The sequence below is a fragment of the Myotis daubentonii genome, chromosome 1 (genome assembly GCF_963259705.1).
Source record: "Myotis daubentonii chromosome 1, mMyoDau2.1, whole genome shotgun sequence".
Lineage (NCBI taxonomy): Eukaryota > Metazoa > Chordata > Mammalia > Chiroptera > Vespertilionidae > Myotis > Myotis daubentonii.
In genome coordinates this window covers 25,004,065-25,025,079 of record NC_081840.1, presented here as the reverse complement: position 1 = coordinate 25,025,079, position 21,015 = coordinate 25,004,065, and the positions used below count along the sequence as shown (strand labels likewise).

General features: G+C 36.9%; 1 protein-coding gene across 10 annotated transcripts in view; it reads left to right on the top strand.

Moving 5' to 3' along the window:
• PCNX1 (pecanex 1) overlaps positions 1-21,015 on the top strand; it is a 175,286-nt gene that overhangs the window by 71,389 nt on the left and 82,882 nt on the right. For 6 of the 10 annotated variants that reach the window (XM_059691932.1, XM_059691909.1, XM_059691901.1 and 3 more), the window contains 2 exons: positions 6,623-6,755; positions 12,011-12,195. The exons of 3 other annotated variants lie outside the window; for them this stretch is intronic. In XM_059691932.1, the coding sequence (XP_059547915.1) occupies positions 6,623-6,755; positions 12,011-12,195 (318 nt within the window). The remainder of the gene's footprint in view (positions 1-6,622; positions 6,756-12,010; positions 12,196-21,015) is intronic. One more of the 10 variants, XM_059691899.1, reaches the window with a different exon arrangement.

The window sequence follows — 21,015 nt, the reverse complement described above, 5'->3', positions numbered from 1 at the left end:
CTCAACAGTAGTAAAATACTATCTGAAATCCTAATTTGTTACATAATAAAACAGGAAAACATTTTTATAACATCTAATCCTATCTAATAATAGACAAATATGGTAATTGACCATACCTTCACTACGCCTCCCATTGGCTAATCAGCGTGATACGCAAATTAACCCAACCAAGATGGCAGCCGGCAGCCACGCAGCTGAATTGAGCAGGAGGCTTGATTGCTCCAGTGATGGAGGAAGCCAAGGTTCCCCGCCTGCTGCGGCCTGGCTCTGAGCTCCAAAAGCAACAAAGTTTAAATTATAGAAGGTAAACAAGCCCCAGATACCTGCTATCAGCAGGCTGTGGCCACAGAGCTGGAGCGAGTAGGAGCCAGCTCTCAGCTCCAGTGACAGCAACAAAGTTCCAACTATAGAAGGTGAATTAATCCCAGAATAAGAAGAAAAAAGAAAAAAAGGAGTGGCTGGGAGCTTCATTCACCGGCCAGCCTGAAAACGGCCCTCAGCCCCTCATCCAGGCTGGCCAGAAACCCCTCATCCAGGCTGGCGAGGCATTCCACCTGCCATGGAGGCTCCCACCACTGCTGCTGCGCTTTCCAGCCATGAGTCCAGCTTCTGGCTGAGCAGTGCTCCCCCTGTGGGAGTGCACTGACCACCAGGGGGCAGCTCCTGCGTTGAGTGTCTGTCCCCTGGTGGTCAGTGTGCGTCATAGCAACTGGTTGTTCCACCGTTCGGTCTATTTGCATATTAGGGTTTTATTATATAGGAAATGCAAATTCTTTTTTAACTCAAGTCACAGCTAATGATTTTGTTGTAATTTGCTGTTTGTTGGTTTACTTGTGAAAAAGAGTAGTCCTTTACAATGTTTTCACAGATGAAAATTTCTGTAATTCTGAATAAATGCTTAGCAGTTGTACAGTAGATTCTTGTCGTTCTTTGGCCTCCAAGAAAATGGTGCTTATAAAAGTTTGTTTACGTATTAGAACAAAATCTTTGCATGCTGATGACTAGCATCATCTTTTGACATGGAAAGTAAGAAAGGGAAAAATGTATAGAGAAAATGGCTAAAACATATCAAATTTTTTTGCAAAATCATTTGAATGTTTATTTTTTCATACAGTAACTTTATTCTTAAGTAAATTTGTTTTACTTTGAACAATATTTCAGAATGTTTGCATATATCTTTTATTTTTCTGAGTTGTACATACTAGTATACTTGTTTCATACTTTCATTATCTTTAGTGTCTCTTTCTCTACTAACATTTGCTTCTAATCTGTTAGAGCTACCAAAATACATTTTATTTTCATGATCTTCCGAAGTTTACTACATTTTTTCTTACAATAAACATTCCCCACTGAAAGTAATACCTTTTAAAATAGTTTCTTCTGTCTAAATTTTTATTAATTCATTTAATAGCAATTGAGCTATCACAAGAGTCCAGCCATTCCAGTATATTACAAGAAGTAACTTATTACATACTAGAGGCCCGGTGCATGAAATTCATGCACTGGAGGGGGGTTGTCCCTCAGCCCAGCCTGCACCCTCTCCAATCTGGGACATCCCTCTCACAATCCGGGGACTGATGGCTCCTAACCTCTCACCTGCCTGATTACCCCTAACTGCTTCTGCCTGCCGGCCTGATCACCCCCAACTGCTTCCCTGCTGGCCTGATTGACACCTAACTGCTCCCCTGCCGGCCCGATTGCTCCCAACTGCCTTCCCCTGCAGGCCTGGTTGTCCCCAACTGCCCTCCTGTGCCAGCCATCTTGTGACGACGTGGGGCGTGGCCATCTCGTGACGATGTGGGGTGGCCATCTTGTGACACGAAGGTGTGAGGGTCAATTTGCATATTACCTCTTTACTATATAGGATGAATCCTTTCACTAAGCAATCAGCTGTATGATTGACATTGTTTTGAAGTGGCATCTTATTCTATGCATATCATGATTATAACTTTACAGTTTTTGAGATAGAATATGTAAAACCCTCACCTCCTACCTTACCAAATTTTGCTCTTTTGTGCATCCCAGCCATCCTGAAAGTATTTTAGTGCCTTTTAATGCTTCCCTGTTTTCATTCACAGAGTAAAACACACTGAGGGTCTGTTGTTTAATACTCCATATGAAAATAAATAGTTGCACTAAAGTAATTCAATACAGAATGTGTAGAATTTTCCTTAACTCATTAAGATAAATGGAGGTAACTCCTGAGGAAGGAGGTGTGTATTGTGGATTTTTCTTCTTTATCTTTAGGAATAGATAGGGTCACAGCTGTCTAAAATGGCCAAGGATGTCTGTTCCTTGTGCATGAATTGATGCCTTTAGGAACCCAGTAAATATTTAAACTTAATTGAAAGATTGTATCACTATGTCAGAAGTAAAGAGTTAATTATCTGAAGTTTTCTCTTAAACTTACTTTGATGGTAACACACTCTCTTGAAGTTTTCTTAAAATAAAGAAATGACTTGAGAAGTTGTTAAGACTCTTGTAATTAAAAAAATATGTTAAAAATCACATTGTTTAAATACATGTCCTTAAAAATATTTCATATGTCTTGTCATTTATGGTCTTTTAATCACTTGAATATTTGTGACTTTTTTCTCTCTTTTCTACACATGCATAAAATTTAGTTGTCCCCAGAGTGCTAAATTTTTACTATTTGTTTTTTATGCTCTATTTTATAGTTACTTTATCTTTTTGATCAGGGAAATACTGAGTTTTAAGCAATGTCAAAATATCAACTTCAAAATCTGGTTTTAATAGTTTTCTCTGTCCTGGTCTGCTTTCCTAGTTTAAAGATTTTGTTGTTTTCTTTTATAAAATTAAAGGATTCAAAAAGAGTTTATTGCATTTGGATTGCAGAAGTGAATTTCCATTAAACTTGGTTATAACTTATGTGACTGAATATAGTTATGGCAAATTATTTTAAGCTTTAAAGACACATTTCTTTCCTTGGCTCTAATAGAACTGGACTCCCTCTGGACCCTATTTCAAGTAGAGTTGTTCTGTATAAGTAGTATATTCCCAGGGGCATGGCTTAGTCTTATTTGTTGTAACCACAAATAGCATAATATTTTCAGTTGAAAGTGTGATCCCATCTACCGTTAAGGTAATTGCTATAGTAAGCTTTGAAAATTCTTTTAGCATTAGATGTTTACACACTGACTATTACAGAGGAGGATATAAGCATTAACCATAACTCCATTAAAAAAAAATATTTTATTGATTTTTTTACAGAGAGGAAGGGAGTGGGATAGAGAGTCAAAAACATCGATGAGAGAGAAACACTGATCAGCTGCCTCCTGCACATCTCCCCACTGGGGATGTGCCCACAACCGAGGTACATGCCCTTGACTGGAATCAAACCTGAGACCCTTGAGTCCGCAGGCCGACGCTCTATCCATGGAGCCAAACCGGTTAGGGCGCCATAACTCCATTTTAATACATTGTTCAGTGGATGTCTAAACTTACATCTTGATTTGTTATATCTAAGAAGTATTAATATCTAGTGATTTTGCAGATAACAAAATATAAATGGTGTGTTAATAGCAAAAAGAAATGCATTTTTTGAAAAAGCCAAAGAATATTTGATTGTAAATGGGCACAGTAGTTTTTCTTTTCGTCCGTGCTATGTAATAACTAGCTTTTGATTAAAATTAAATCCACTAAGTCTTCAGTAGAAGGAAGATAATAAATAAAACTTTCCTATTAACCTTTTTCCTAGACTCAGTATTCACTGATAACATACTCCATTTTTCTCCAAATTCTTCTGAATAATGTTAGTATATTCTATGCATTAAGTGATCCTCTATAAATTCTATCTGTGTAAATTTTATTCTGCTATTTTGGCTGAAACAAAATATCTCAAACTAGAGAGAATGCTTGAAAGTTTCTCAGTGAAGTGAACTGACCTGTAAATTGACCAATAGTTTGTTAAAATAGAATAGAAATCTTCAATATAAGTTCACAAAATACTGAATGGAGTATTAAAAGAGTGATTGTAAGTTCTGTCACCAGAGGTAACCTTTCGAATATCTAAGAACCGTTAACAGTTGCAGTAGTCGCTTCTCAGAGTTCCTTTTCTCCAAGTGGCTTGTTTTCTTTGCTTTGTTTACCTTCATCAGATGACTGCCTGCCAGTGTATGTTTTCCCCTTTGTGACAGTGCTGGTTACCTTTTTTTCTAGGTCATGGTTGTCAGAAATAGGCAAAGCACACATTAGTCTTTATAGATTGTGGTGACAAAGTATCCTGACTATCAGCACTGTCCAATACAACTTCCTCTGATGATGGAAATGTTCTATGTTTGTTCTGTGCAACAGTGGTAGCCACTAGCCATGTAGGTGCTGAGCACTTGAAAAGTGGCTCATGAATCTGATACACTGAATTTTGAATTTTATTTAATGTTCATTAATTTATGTTTAGCCCCAGATGTCTAGTGGCTACTGTGTTGGACAGCATGGTTTTGATGACCAGATTTAATCAGCATCATTTGTTCTCATAAGTTTTATGTAACTTTTGCATCCATTAGCTTATATATCACAAGTAATCGTTTGTTTTTACATTTAACAGAATTTTCATTATAACTCAGTAAAACTGGAGAAAAAAATAAAGATTAGCTCTAATAGAGTTGTGGTTTGGATCAAAGCTTAATTCTTATTTAGCTGCCTAACTTTAGAATATTACTATAGTGTGTGAGCTGAAAAACATACAATATAAGTAATATAAATAATATAAATAAGTGTCCTGTAATTTGTGACTTATACTTCTTACTGGCAGAAGCTTGCCAAATGTGTAAATCATTCTGTGCTTGTCATTCCTTCAATAAAAGAAAATAATACCTAAAGACAAAGAAGTCTGTGTCTTCTGGAGGTAGTCCATATATTATTAATCATAATGGGTTGGTTACACAAAGAATATTTACTGGTATAACCTGGGGAGAGGATAAAAATGTAAACATTTTAAAAGAATACTTTGTGTGGTTTTTTTAGTGCTTTGTTTTTTAATCAACATTCACAGTGATGGGAATGGCTATTGCTAAACAGAATAATTTGAGAATTAGTAATGCTTTTAAACTGTTTAAGAAGGCTTGCAATAGTACTGAAATCTAAAAACACTGATTTTGTAATCCATTTCATACTTTGAAAAAGGAGTTATATATTCGGAAAGAATGTTTCTGCACTAAGTTGTTTGTCTTTACTCATATTTAGTTTCAAAATATCCTGTCTAGAAATCAAAATGATTCTTAAGATATTTAGATCACTAGGAAATGATTGTTTTCAATTCAAATGGATAAACATCATTTTGCATATTGTTTTAGAAATTCAAGTCAATGGTTTTATAAAATTTTATGTAGTAACTAGAGGCCTGATGCATGAAATTTGTACAAGAGTAGGCCTTCCTTCCCCCAGCCGCCGGCACCGGCTTTTCCCTCTGGCACTGGCTTCCCTCCAGCACCCGGGACCTGGGCTTCCCTCTGGCCATCAGCAGGCACCGGGACTCGGGCTTCCCTCTCACCGCTGGCAGGCACCCGGGACCCTGGCTTCCCTCGCAGCCCTGGCTTTGTCCAGAAGGTTGTCTGGAAGGACTCCCAGTCTAATTAGCATATTATGCTTTTATTATTATAGATTCTGTTAAGCCACTGTTGTGATTTTCTCATTGTATATTGGTTTTAGTTTGTACTTTATTTTTTGGATTAAGTTATGAGTTTCTATACTTGACTTTTTGCTGATATTTCCTTCCTAATGTTGAGGGGACCAGTGCTGGGGCGTAGAGTTGAACAAAGTTTGATGGCAGTAAACTACTTCATAGTTGATAGATATTTCAGCTGCCTTGGGCTGAAAAATTCTAAAAACTAGTTGTGCATCCTAGCAGTCAGTGGTTTCATTAATTCTGCCAAGGTTGTGGCACAGGGTAGGATGAGGTGGACTAGGGCCTTCTTTCTTGGCATCAGAACTGAAGTACTGTGGTTGCTGCCTTTACTGTCCTCAGGAGTGAGAAACTAAGGCCCCATATCATTAGTTGAAACTGACAAATACTATACTTCCAAGGCTGACTTAAGTAAAAGGAGAACAAAAGAATATGGGACTAAATAAATGAAACATTTCAAAAAATATTTAAAACAACAGAGATCTTAAAGTAAGAAATTGCAGTTGAAGAGACTATGGTGAGGGCAGATAATAGATCAAAAACATTATTAATATTTTTTAAAAATGTATTTTATTGATTTTTTTTTACAGAGAGACAGGAAGAGGGATAGATAAAAACATCGATCAGAGAGAAACATCGATCAGCTGCCTCCTGCACACTCCCCACTGGGTATGTGCCCGCAACCAAGGTACATGCCCTTGACCAGAATGGAACCTGGGACCCTTGAGTCCGCAGGCCGACGCTCTATCCACTGAGCCAAACCAGTTAGGGCAGAAACATTATTTTTAAAGAAATAGTTATCTGTAAGTAAAGGACTGATTTTGTTCCTTATGATAGATCAACAGCATATGTAAGAAAACCATTTAGCTCAGTTAAACAAGTTCCTTTACCTTCGAGGGTGGGAAGTCAGGGAGAGACAGGCTCAGCTGCTATTTACATCTGACCTAGGCTCCTATTTGACCTAAGTCTGTCTTAATGCAGCAGCACAGGCCAGCGAGGAGGCCGTGGCATTTCGCCGTGAACGCAGCACATTTAGGCGCCAGGCAGTACGGCGCCGGCACAATGCAGGGAGTAACCCTACCCCTCCTACATTGCTCATCGGATCACCCCTAAGGTATGGTATCTTAAGATTCCACCAAGCTTAGCATGTGTGTAACAGACATTCTAACCTGTTCTGTCAGCACAGGAAAGCATTGAAATAGCTGTGTTATTATTTTTCTTCCAGTTTCCCTCATATACTTTTATGCTCTATTAGGCTTTCTCTGCATGTGATCATGAACCTGTTGCATTATGCATGCTTTATGTTGCACTTCTTAAACAAAATGATCAGATTGGTTTACCCAATTTTGAATAGAAAAATCAGTTTAAGGTAGTTTTAGAAATGTAAAGAGAGACCTTAAGTCAGCTCTTCCCTTTTTTTTGGACTCCAAATTAACAATACAACATCTCGACAGTGTTTAATATGAACAAATACAGACTGAGTGGTAAACTTGTTGAGGAATAACAAACTGATCTCTGCTTGAAACCAGTTTGATTATTTTATTTCGCTAAAAAATATATTTTGTATTGCTTAAAAATTGTTGTTTCATAATCACCAGGACCTACTAAGTGATACAAAACTAAAGTATTTATGGTAAAGTATGGTAAATTGGATATAAATATATATTTTTGAATGCATATCTATGTTGAATTCTCAACCTCTAATGTACTGAAAAAAACAAAACAAAACATTTTAAGTTTTTCCAGTGTCCTAATTAAGAAAGCATCTGTTTATAATATTGGGAATAATTTTTCATTAAAATTTTAGTGTTTTATTCTCAATTGTGTCCAATCTAATGAGTTTATGTCTTGAATTAGAAATATAAAAATCTGTTAAAAAATTTGTGCTCTCTTTTAAGAATACAAATATAGACAAACATACTTTACATGTGCTTGCTTAAACAGTGCACATATTATACTATATACTTTATTAATCTTTGTATCTGAAAGCACTATTATCCAAATTATTTACCTATATTTTAATTTGTAATTCAAAAGGGGAAACATTTGATGAAATAACTGCTGTTGAATGCATGGTAGGTTGGAAGAGATAAACCACTTTCCTTGTTAAAATATTGTTCTTAAGAGTAGCAAAATCCTTATTTTTTTATTTTATGGGATTTGTGACTTGATTATTTTACATTATAACCAGGAACCTCATCTTTCGTAGGTCATGCTCCTAATTAATCTGCAGGAATACATAATTCTGTAAAAAGTAACATGGATTAGTTTAAGCAATATTTAAAATATAAAAATGGGAAGGCACCAATTAAAAGAAACATTGGATCTAGAAACCTGTTCTGAGCACCTTTGCTTTTTGTGAGTCCTCCTCTTCTTCCTTTTCACCTCTTTTTCTATGCTCCCTGAAGTAACTTTCTTTCTCTTACGGATTTGGGGTAGTACCAAACTGCAGAAAGCTCAGCACTTCATTTTACTTTTTCTGTTTTGTGCTTTCTAACCTCTTCTTTTTATCCCTTGAATAATACTTGCTGTAGGTATCTTTGCTTTCCTACTCACTCCATGTTGATATTTATTAATCCTTTTTTAAAATCTCTTTTTTAGTCTTTAAAAATCCTTCATTTCTTTGCCACAAATGAGTCTGCTGTATCCCATTCATCAAACAAATGTAGATTAATTAGTTTTCTTCTCTGCCTGGTGGAATATTAAAGAACTGTGTTTTAACTCCAGCCAATCACGGAGGATTTCTCCATGTTTTGTAGGATTTTAAATACATCACCATTCAAATGCGGATATAATATGAAACTTACTTAAAAAGGGCTCACATTAGAATTTTTGGAGAGTAGTTTTCCAGTAGTCAGCTTGTAGATTTTATCAAGGTCCCAGGAAGGTTATATGTATCGTAAATAGGTTGATTTCATCATGGATGAAATAAGATAAAATTTAGCTGTGAGGAATTACAAGAAACACCAATTTACTAAAATCATCTTTTTAAATTGCAAAAAAGTTCAGAAAAAGTAGTAGTATGTTGGTGTTAATTCTCAGTGTGGGTTACCTAATAATAATCTTAAAGTAAATACAGGATGGCACATTCATGCAAAACTTGGAAAATTTGTCAAAAAGAAATGGAATAGGTGTGATAATACTTTAATTACAATTATTATATAAGTACTAGTAAAATCTAACTTATTTTAAACTTTAGTGAATAGTCTAAATAATCAACACTTTAAAAAGCAATGGGGTAGAATATGTCTCCAAGGATTGGGAGCGAATCATCAATTTCCTTACAAAGAAGATTTGTTTAAAAACTAATTTAAAAAGTGTGTGTTTTTTCCCATTATGTTTGCCTTGTAGGGTAGGTTTTACAGTAGGCCCTTACTGGTCTTTCCCAGTTACTAGAGAGAAAAGCAAAGACAAAAATTTAAAAATTTTGTAACGTTAATATTAACAAGTCTATATGTCTGTACTTATCAACTGAAATGTGATATTTTTTAGAACTCTAGTTAATAGGGTGGAATGGAAAATTATTAGTGCATTTAGAAGAAGGGAAGAAAGCTTTAGTGTATCCTTAGATTTATTTTCAAAAGTATAAGATTGAAAGATCAGTAGTCAAATAAAGTCATAGCAATAACTGAGAGTCTTTGATTAGGAATTCATAGGGATCATTCTGTGGTGCTCAGGAATAGATGCACTAAATATCTGTTGTTTGTGTACTTTGCTCAAGACACTCTTCCACTCAGAATCTGGAGATTCATAGAAATAATGTGATCAAACTCTTTGAGGTTACTTTTTAGTTGAGCAGACACATATAAAGATAACTGACAGTATAAGTCAGAATATGTCAAATACTAAATAAGTGTAGAGGAAGGAAAGACCAACCATATTTTTCTGTCATTTAAATTGGAAATGTTCATTAGTAAGATTGCCTGTCAGTGATGCTATTGATAGCCCACAGATAAATTTCTACCTTTCTTTGTGCTGTGTTGTAAAACAGTTGCTATCTTTTCTTAAACTGGTAGTTTTGATATGTAATTGTACTCTTAAAAAGATTAATTTCTTATCCATTATTATCTTAAATTAAGTATAACCCTCCAGGAACAGTTTTTCTAATACTTTCTGCAGAAATGCTTCCTGTTTTCAGGAACACGAGTTTGAAGGACTTAAACATTTTATGACTAGCTTTGTATGTTAAAAAACTTGACATTTATAAACGCTAGATTTTGGCTAATTTACTTTGTTTCTTTATTCTGGAGTTTTCATGTATCACCTGATATTTTGAAAACCTTTCTGTATATCTGGATATGTTGAAGATTAGTGTATTCTCATAGGTTCACATTAAAAAACACCTAACTGCCATATGGAACCTCTGTTTATGACTTTCAGTGGAAAAAATTGACAGGAAAATTTGTTGAGTACATATTTCTGCTCTTGTGCATCCAAAGGGACATAGTGCTTGAACTACTTAAATATTTTTCCTTGGAATTACCTCCTTTGTGAAATTTGGTCATTTTGGTAAGGATAAGGTTAGGAAGTTTCTGAGACTTTATATATGTATAGCAGACACAAACATGTTTGATTATATTAGTTCTCAAGGTCATCTCTTGATTTATGTCTATTATACAAAAATTCTACTCCAAATAAGTTACTAACTGAATGCTTTTATAGTTATGGCTTAAAAATGCCAGTAAGCATTGCCAAATCAGCATTTTGCAGACTTGTTTTTTTGTATGTTACATTTCTATGCTCTACTTAGAGTATATACCTTTCATTGGCTAAAAGAAACCTGGGAGGTACATGTTCCAGTAGCGGTGGCTAGTAGGACTTTGTGTGGTGGTGGAATAGTCTATAATCTACACTGTCTTTTAAGGTAGATACTAACTTCTACCTATTCTGGTAGCTTTTTGCTATGGTAGCCACTGGCCACTTTGCCTGGTAAGCACTTAAAATTCGTTAGTGGGACTAAGGAAATAAAATTTTAGTTACTTTAAATTCTTATGTGCCTACTGAATCACACAGTGCAGTTCCAGAATGTATTCTGTTGCCATAACTGTAGATGTAAGCAATATATGTAGTGTTTTCTACTTAAATCTTTTATTTCAAGGTTATTTCAAATTATACCTCTCTTCAGTCTGCAGCAGATGAGTTTATTTTATAGGCATCAGAGAAACCATTACATTGAATTCAAAGAAGTTGATAATCATGAATATACTAAAATAACTGAAGGAGGCCATCCTAAGTAGCATTCTTATTTATATTTCCTGAAGGTCTAATGATTTTAGTAATAGAAATGCAGTATTGCATTGAACATAATGTAGAGAATGACATATAATAATTCTACTCAAAATGTTTCATGAGTTTCATCAGTTTAAATTTGTGTATTGTACTGATATTAAAATTCACAGTGTTTTAAAATATATAAAAATATAAAATGAGTTAAGAATATAGTTTCTTAATTTAGATAATTTTTAGATAAATAATTCTAATAAATCAATAATAAGCACAAAATACTGTTTTAAGAATATTATTAAATTTAGAAAAGTTAATAATAACCCTTGAGAAATTACTGGTTTCCAAATTATTTTTAAGATTTTCTAAAATGATGGTTCTTGTTAATTACACCATAACATGGTTTGGAGAAAGGTACTAACAAAATTTAAGGGAACATAATTATTGTTAACTAACACCTTGTGTATAAGTCCTATGGCCTTATTTCAGAAGTATATGGGCTTTTCATAGAGAAAAACTCTTCATACTATATATTATACTTCTAGGGTCCCAGTGGTCATTAATTCACTCTGTTGAGTTGGTGTTTGCTATTCAGGTAATCTTGCACTAGTTTGTGACTTTTTTAAATTCAAAATTGTCATCTTGGTCGAATTTCATAAATATTCTTTGGTTTTCAGGTGGGTAGAAATTTGGTTTCATTGTGAATTTGAGATTTCAGAACATTTGAAAGAACAACTCTAGAATTAGTATTACAAGTTATAAATAAAAGTTTGTATTTAACTGAAAAATAGGAATTAATTGGGAACAGCTACAACCCACATATATTTTATGTACTTGTGATTCTTTTTTGCTGCATTCTCTTTCCTTATACTAGAACTTTTTTTGGTTTGAGGTGGAAAAAAGTCACAGATTGATTGATTTACATATACATTAAATGTTGACTGCGCTCATCACTATAAATCAGATTTCTAAGGACCAGAAAACTTAAGCTGGCAGTATGATCTGTATATTTTACAAAGTTTATTGGTTCTTAGGTTACATTAGAAAACAACTTTTTAAATTAGTTTTTTCTATATTGACTTCATTCTAGCTATTGTTTTCTCTTTTCTTCCCTGTAATGTCTCCCCAATCCATGTTTTTTCCTAGCCTTCAAGATGGGCAGCAAGGCCAGCAGTCCACAGCCCAGGTCAAAGGCCAGTCCCGCCCCCCTTCCCAGGCTGCAGTGCTCAGTGCTAGTGCCTCCTTGCTGGTGAGAAATGGGAGTGTCCACTTAGAAGCATCACATGACAATGCATCTGCTGTAGGCGGCAGCAGTTTGCACGATGAACTTGGTATGCAGGCCTTATGTAATCTTGGTGATAGAAACTTTAATGCAGCAGATAATGGGTAACAGTGATTGCAATTCTTTCTTGAGATAGCACTTTTGACAGGATTTGCCCTTCGTGTAAGGAACATTTGACATTTGCTTTTCCCTTTTCTCTTTCAAAGGTTATTCTGTATTTTCTTTTGAGCATGTCTATTATTAATCCAGTTAAGTGGATTAATGAATGCTCACACGAATGGTTTGGGCAGTTCTGTTATTCCTTGGCATTATTTGTACCACGTGGGAAAATGTTGATTTAAAAAATTATTTGATTAAGCCTTACTTTGTTTGAATTCTCTAAATGTGCTGCATGAAAGGCAAAATTGCTTACTAATGGTCTGTACTATAGAATCTTTCTTTTAGTTATTGTATATTTCACTTCCATGTTCATCACCTGACTTTGAGGACTTTATGGCTCTATACTAATATCAAATAAGAACTTCATAAAGTTTTTCTTCTTGTGTTAATAAATTTATAATATAAGTTATTAGTTAATTCTCAGAGGGGTTGTATAGTCTGAAGCAGGGGTGGGCAAACTTTTTGACTTGAGGGCCACAATGGGTTCTTAAACTGGACCGGAGGGCTGGAACAAAAGCATGGATGGAGTGTTTGTGTGAACTAATATAAATTCAAAGTAAACATCATTACATAAAAAGGTACGGTCTTTTTTTTTTTTTAGTTTTAGTTATTTCAAACGGGCCGGATCCGGCCCATGGGCCGTAGTTTGCCCACAGCTGGTCTAAAGCCTTAATGAATATCCACTCGAATACCAGTTTTATGCCTTCATGACAGTGTTTTATACTACTTTGGTTTTTATTTCTCTGTACAATTTCTCTTTCTTGTGCTCAGATGCAGATTATTAACAATTTAAATAAATATAATGAAATTCTTATTAAAAAGTACACATTTGAAAGGATTCCCTTTGTTTACTGTGATTTTGTTTATCCATATTATAACTACCTTTCATTTATAAAGATAATAATCCAGTTGATGCTTTGATTAGAAGGATATGTGGTGTAAGGTGCCCAAATTAGGTATAATAAAATTTGAAATGCTGTTTATTTTTTCTCTTTCCATTTTGTAATCTTTAGTTACAAGAGATATTAATAAATATTAGATATGCATATTGATGCAAATAATCTTTAGCAAATCTTATAGAAACTTGAAAATGGTCATCTAAGATACTTACTATATTAGAATGTGTGATGATTTCTAAATTGAGAGGACAAAACATTTTAAGTTTAGAATGTTTTGGCTTTTGAGTTAGTAATTTAAAGAAGCAAGGGGGTGTTTGAGAGAGAGTAAGATAGACTTCAGTTTAGTTACTTGCTTTGACTTAAAACATAGTGATATATTTTTAATTGCAAGTATAGTCAGTTAATAATATATTTTTATTGGTATTTCCCTCAGGTTAACCCAAAGTTTCTACGAACAGAGGACTTATAAAATTTGTGCTTATAAAATTACAGTCACCATCACCATTCCTATTGGGTTTATGGTAGTAGATTAGCTAAAATAGGCCTAGTTTTGACCTATTTGGATTTTTAGACTTTTGTCAAATCAAGCATAAAATTAAACAGTAAATGATTTTTCTCAATAAAAATCTCACTCTAAATACACATAAAGATTATTGAAAACTAGAGGCCCGGTGCATGAAAATTCATGCACTGGGAGCGGGGAGGGTCCCTCAGCCTGACCTGCCCTCTCTCATAGTCCAGGAGCCCTCAGGGGTGGGAGGCGACCCGGTGATCAGGAGAAGGTGATGCCCCATCACATCTCTGCTGCTGCTGCTGCCAGTAGCGCAAGCCTCAGCCGGCCCTGGTTGCCTGAGCCTCAGGCAACCTGGGTGGCTGGGCAGCTGCCATCTGAGGTTTGCCTGTATCTCGGGCAGGCCCTGGGCAGCTGAGAGGATTGGGGGACTCCGGAAGCAGGCGCACGGAGTGGCTGGGCCTGTGTAGGGGCGGGCCCGGTCTTGCCATGCACCTGCTGCCCCAGCAGGGCTGAGGGGACTAGGCACCGCCATCTTTGAGGGTGGGGCAGTCAATTAGCATATTCCCTCCTTATTGGCTGTGGGTGCCACCATCTTTGAGGGTAGGGCAGTCAGCATATTCCCTCATTGGCTGTGGGCGCCACCATCTTTGCAATGGTGTGAGGGTCAATTAGCATATTCCCTCATTATTAGATGGATATGTATATACTAGAGGCCTGGTGCATGGATTTGTGCCCCATTGGGGTCCCTTGGCCTGGCCTGCACCCTCTCGCAATCCAGGACCCCTCGGGGGATGTCGGAGGCCCAGTGCAGGGATTTGACCCGATCCCCACAGGCCAGGCTGAGGGACCCCACAGTGCATGAACCTGTGCACTGGGCCTCTAGTATGCATGTAAGATCTTTGGTTAATCTCTTCCTGCCCTCCCATCTCCCCCTGTCCCTCTGAGATTCATCAGTCTGTTCCATGTTTCCATGCCTGTGTGTTGAGCATCTGCCCCCTGGTGGTCAGTGTGTGTCATAGCTATTGGTGGCACGGTCGCTTAGGCTTTTATATATATAGACTAGACGCCCGGTGCACAAAAATTTGTGCACTCGGGGGGGAGGGGAGGTCCCTCAGCCCAGCCTGTGCCCTCTCGCAGTCTGGGACCCCTCGGGAGATAACGCCCTGCTGGCTTAGGCCTGCTCCCGGGTGGCAGAGGGCAGGCCCAATCCCTAGGTGCAGCCTCTGGTCGGGCTCAGAGCAGGGCCAATTGGGGAGTTGGGGCGCCACCCTGTCATGCACAGAGCAGGGAGATTGGGAGGTTGTGATGCCACCCTCAGTCATGATCAGGGTAGGGCCGGTTGGGGGGTTGGGGCACCATCCCCTGTCACACTCAAGGCAGGGTCGATGGGGAGGTTGCGGCGCCACCCCCTGTCATGCACAGAGCAGGGCCAGTCGGGGTTGGGGCACTGCCCCCTGTCACTCACAGAGCAGGGCCCATCAGGGGGATTGGGGCTCTGTACCCTGTCACGCACAGAGCAGGGCCGATCAGGGTGTTGGGGCGCCGCCACTCTCACTCTCAGGGCAGGGCCTATGGGGAGGTTATGGCTCTACCCGTCACACACAGAGCAGGGCCCGTGGGGGGGGTGGGGTAGGGAGCTCCCCCCTATCAGGCACAGAGCAGGGCTGCTCAGGGGGTTGGGGCGCCTTCCCCTGTCATGAACAGAGCAGGATGGATAGGGAGGTTGTGGCCCCGCTCCCTGTCATACACAGAGCCGCAGGGCGATCAGGGGGTTTGGGCGCTGCCCCCTGTCATTCTGATCCCCGTGCCGGGAGGCATATTACTCTTTTACTATATAGAATAGAGGCCTGGTGCATGGGTGGGGCCGGCTTGTTTGCCCTGAAGGGTGTCCTGGATCAGGGTGGGGGTCCCCACTGGGGTGCCTTGCCAGCCTGGGTGAGGGGATGATGGCTGTTTGCAGCTGGTCACACACCCTTCAGGGTGGGGGTCCCCACTGGGGTGCCTGGCCAGCATGGGTGAGGGGCTGAGGGCTGTTTTCAGGCTGGGGGTGACTGAAGCTCCCAACCTCTCCTCTTTTTCTTTTTTTTTTTTTTCTGGGCCAGCTTTAGCTTGAGCCTTGGCTCCAGCTCTTAGGCCTCCGAGCTGAAAGTAGGTATCTGGCCTTTGCATACAGTGTTGCGAATCTGCTGGCTGAAGTTCCGCGGTATCTGTTACAGTGTTTGAAACTGCCGGTTCAGAGGCCTGCAAAGGCAGCCGGGGAATGTTGGTTTCCTCCATCACTGAAGCAAGCAAGCCTCATGTTAGTTTCAAGCTGCCTGGCTGCCGGCTGCCATATTGGCTGACAGCCGCCATATTGGCTGACAGTTAATTTGCATATCTTGCTGATTAGCCAATGAAAAGGGTAGCGGTTGTACGCCAATTACCATGTTTCTCTTTTATTAGTGTAGATGAGTTATGTTGACAGTTCTGAAGATAAAAAGGTTCTTCAGATTGGAGGTGACTTGAGCATCTATTGGTGAATATTCAGGATATTCTCTTGAAGTTTAGATTTTTTTCTTTTATATTAGCTGCATTCTGATAGCTAGTTCTTGGACTGTGGTAGCTGAATGCTGTCAAATTGAATACATAGTAAAAATGAACAAAAACCAAGCAATCAATGGACAGTGTCTGTTGTTCCATAGCACATAAAGTTGGCTGAAAAAGATTCTGAAAATGAACTGCATTTGAGCTTAAAAGAGTTGGTAGACATTGATTTTTTATAATATAGTATACTAGAATATTTTTGTTGCATAGTTTAATTTTCTACATGATTTCAGTTAACAATAGTAAGATAACTTTGTGTGAATGAATTTGGTATTATATACCAGTAATCAAATATATTAAAGATAGCCGTGATATTCCCTAAAAAGTAGAGTTATTTACCAAAATTGCTCCTTTCCAAATTTAGCTCCTTTAATTGAAAAATTTTAAGTGTACACTATTTATGTTTGAAAATGTATACATACACATAATACATTTACATAAAGTATTCATACACATATACACACTCAAAATTACATATATACACTCATACACACACACACACACACACATGTATATGTGCATATAAATGTTTGTATATGTAATAAATGTGCCTGTCACTTTCTCCTACCTCCCCTGGACCCATGTCACATGGCAACTTCAAGCAAGAGAGAATATGCCCAGCCGAAATTCAGAGTGGGGAAGGTCCTATTATTAAAGGAAAATATATATATATATTTGAGTGCATATAAATGTGTGTATATGTAATAATTGTGTGTTTACTTTTAAACTGAGGAATAGCCCTTTTGGATTAAAAGAAACTTCTAGTCAAGCATTATGTAATTAAAAGTATAGGTAGTTCACTTTAACTGTTTCCTATATCATTACTCTGTGATGTCATAGTAGACAACCACATTTATTTCCTATACTGAGAAGCCTTATTTCTCTATGTATTTTGACTAGAATTTCAAGGTTCTTAGGTAAAATGGAATAATAAGTATAAAATTTAAAACCTGGTTGGAAACATTTGGGTGGTTTTCTTTCTTATTGATAGACATCATTTCCATGCAGACTTATTTTTTAAAAGGTTTCAATGATGGAAGTTATGGATAGGTTTTAAAATTTACAATTTTGAAAAGGAAATTACTATAAAAGAATTTCTCAAATTCTTCAATGTTGCTCATTTAAAAACATCTTAAAGTTTAATTTCCTTCTCATCAAACTTTTATTGGACTTGTTTATTTGCCGTTGATTTCCTACTGTATTCTGAATTAAATTGCAGTTTTACTAAGTAAAACAAGCTGTGCTTAGTGCCCAGATAAGTCACACAAGAGATTCTGAATTCAGATAACCTTATATCTATTAAGCTTTTTCTATAAAGTTTAGCAATCATTTCTCAGTTGTTATATGAATTCCAATTCCTATTTTGAATTAAGTTGAATAAATTGATGCAATGATGAAACATGCTATTGTAGTTGATAGTTAAACTTAATATATAACACATCCTCTCAGAGAAAATGTTCCAGATAAGATCAGATAAAATAGGAAAATGTATGTGTGTTTTTTCCCTGTGTATGAAATTAGTGGTGGATAATTGCTTTGAAAAAATATATACAAAATTAGTTTATTTTCATGTAAAAACACTGTTATAATGAAAACAAGTTAAGCCTTTTCTAATTTCATTAATGTATTAGAGGTTTAAAAAGTGGTAAGTGAATTGGTTTTCTAAAGTATTCTTTTGTTTCATTATTGTACAAGGTTTGACAAAGAAGGTATTCTTTGAGATAATCCACTTTACTACAGAACTTATTAACTTGAAAATGTAGTCAGCTCTAGCAAAAGACTTAAAGGAAATCTGGCACTACCTTACTGCCCTTGTTATTAAGCAGTTTACAGCAACTGTGCATTATGAAGCAGAAACATGATTCGGAGGCTTCAAAAATTTTCACTTTAAAAGGCAGAGACTCAGATGATCTGCACTTTTAGCGAGTTTAATAGAGCTATTCTGGTGTTTAAAAAAGATTATATGTGTTTGTACTATTCTGTAGCATTTTGGGGTACATCATAACTACTTTTCCTTATTGCTATGAATACAGAGTTCAGAGACTATAAGGGACCTTTAAGTCTCTATTTCAGTCCCCTATGTTATGGTAGATAATTTTTATTTATCTAAACAAAAATTTACACTTTTTTTGCAGCAACCTTGATCTTATCCTTTATTGTTACATTTATTTATTTATTTATTATTGATCCTAGAGAGAGAGGAAGGGAGAGGGAGAGAGAGAGAGACAAGCATTGATGTGAGAGAGAAACATTGATTGGTTGTCTCCTGCATGCACCACAGCCCTGGGATCAAACCTAAAACCTGGATATGTATCCCGACCGGGAATCAAACCTGCAACCTTAGGTGCATGGGGCCATGCTCAATGAACTGCGTAATACCAGCCCAAACTATTGTTGTTTTTTGAATACAAAAACTACTAAATTCTATTTTTTGTTTATTTTTTGTGGGGAGGGCAATATAAAGTATATATAAATGAAAATAAAATGTTTCTTTTGATACAATAAAAATACTATATCTAGAAGGAAGAAGTGTTAAAGGGTCAGGATATATTCTTCTTATACTTCCTTTTGATAAAATTAGAACATTTCCCATTCTTTTTTTTTATTTTTTATTTTTCCCATTCTTTTTTTTTTTAATTTAAAAAAAATGTATTTTATTGATTTTTACAGAGAGGAAGGGAGAGGGATAGAGAGTTAGAAACATCGATGAGAGAGAAACATCGATCAGCTGCCTCCTGCACACTCCCCTCTGGGGATGTGCCCGCAACCAAGGTACATGCCCTTGACTGGAATCGAACCCGGGACCCTTGAGTCCGCAGGCCGATGCTCTATCCACTGAGCCAAACCGGTTAGGGCTTTTCCCCATTCTTATAATGGAAATACAAATTAAGAAATACTGGAAAATAAAATGAAGAAATGAAGTATCTGTAATCTCATCACTTAAAGATATTCACTATTAATATTTTATAATTTTTTCTTTTATAATGCTCACATGTATATTTTTCTAAAACAGAATTAGGATCATGCTGTGTGACTTTTGGGCTACTGATTTATCAAAAGGGGTAATAATGATATCTACTTCATAGTTTTATGGTGAAGGTTATATCTTACATTATGCAAAGCAATTAGAACTGTGCACAGTTCCTGGCAATAGTAAGTCAGTTACATGAATGCTCTTCGTGTCATTAATATTTATCATAATTTATTCGACCAGTAACTAACCCCATTGTTAGTATTCAATATAATTCCTGATATTTTCTGTTGTAATGAACACTCTGTTGAACATCCTTACGTACTGTTTTCTGTACAGCAGTGATTATTTTCTTTAGGGTAGATATATTGAAATGGAATAACCAGTCAAGGGGAGTAAACATTGGGGATTTGATGTATATACTCTTAATTTCTTTATGGAAGTTTGTACCATTTACACTTTCTCTGGCAGGGTTTGAGAGTGTCTGTTTTATCCCCACAAATATTGTAAATTAAAAAGAAACCTACATAAATTTTATTTCATCTATTCTAACTCCATTCTCTAGATATTGCTCAGAAGTTTTTTATATATACTGTGCGTAGACAACTGGCATATTATTTTTAAAAGCTTGGATGCCAGAACTGCTAATCTAGGAATTGGATGGACATCAACAAGGGCTGGTTAAGATGTCTGATTAACCTCTTACTCCTCTGTTGTAAAGAATTCATTGAAGCACTAAATTAAATTATCTGCTTTCTAAGATTAACATTCTAAATTAAAGTTGATTACTATATGCATTAGCTGGAATATAGGCTAGATCCTTTTAAAATATATATATATATATATATATATATATATATATTTATCGATTTCAAATAGGAAGGGAGAGGGAGAGAGAGATAGAAACATCAATGATGAGAGAGAATCATTGATTGATTGCCTCTTGCACACCCCCTACTGGGGATCGAGCCTGCAGCACAGGCATGTGCCCTTGACCAGAATTGAACCTGGGACACTTTGGTCCGCAGGCTGACGCTCTATCACTGAGCCAAACTGACCAGGGCTGGGTAAAATTCTTTAATGTAGGAATCCATCTCCATTCCCCCCCCCCCACCCCCACCCTCCGCCTTGCCTCAAGTTGGTGACTGAAATAAAAGTTAACATTTCCTTCTTTACATTCTAATGGGAGCCTTCCCTAGCAGATGGGCTGATTCTGTTTTCTTCCACATGTGGCTTCCCTACCTCCTCTATAGTGACTGCTTCAGTTGTTGACATATCCCCAGAAAACAGGAAGGGAGGGGTAGTTAAAAAAATGTTAAGGACAGGTAGCCTTTATAAACTTTCAGATTGTGACTTGGGAAATGTGCCTGTCACTTTCTCCTACCTCCCCTGGACCCATGTCACATGGCAACTTCAAGCAAGAGAATATGCCCAGCCAAAATTCAGTGTGGGGAAGGTCCTATTATTAAAGGAATACGCAGAGAATGAGTACTGGAGGTCAGTCATCAGTCTGCCACTGTAAGACAAAAGACTTCAATAAGATAAAGATTAATGACCTAGAAAAGTTGAGAGTTTAAAGAAATACAAGCGACTTACAGTTATGGGCAAACAGCTCAGCTCTGCTTATAATTTTTTAAGTTGCAAATTAAAAATGGAATTGGGATATTTTTCATCCATTGAATATGTAGTGATATTCATTGTTGGGAAGGGTTTGGAAACATAGACAACTAAAAGATTGAATGT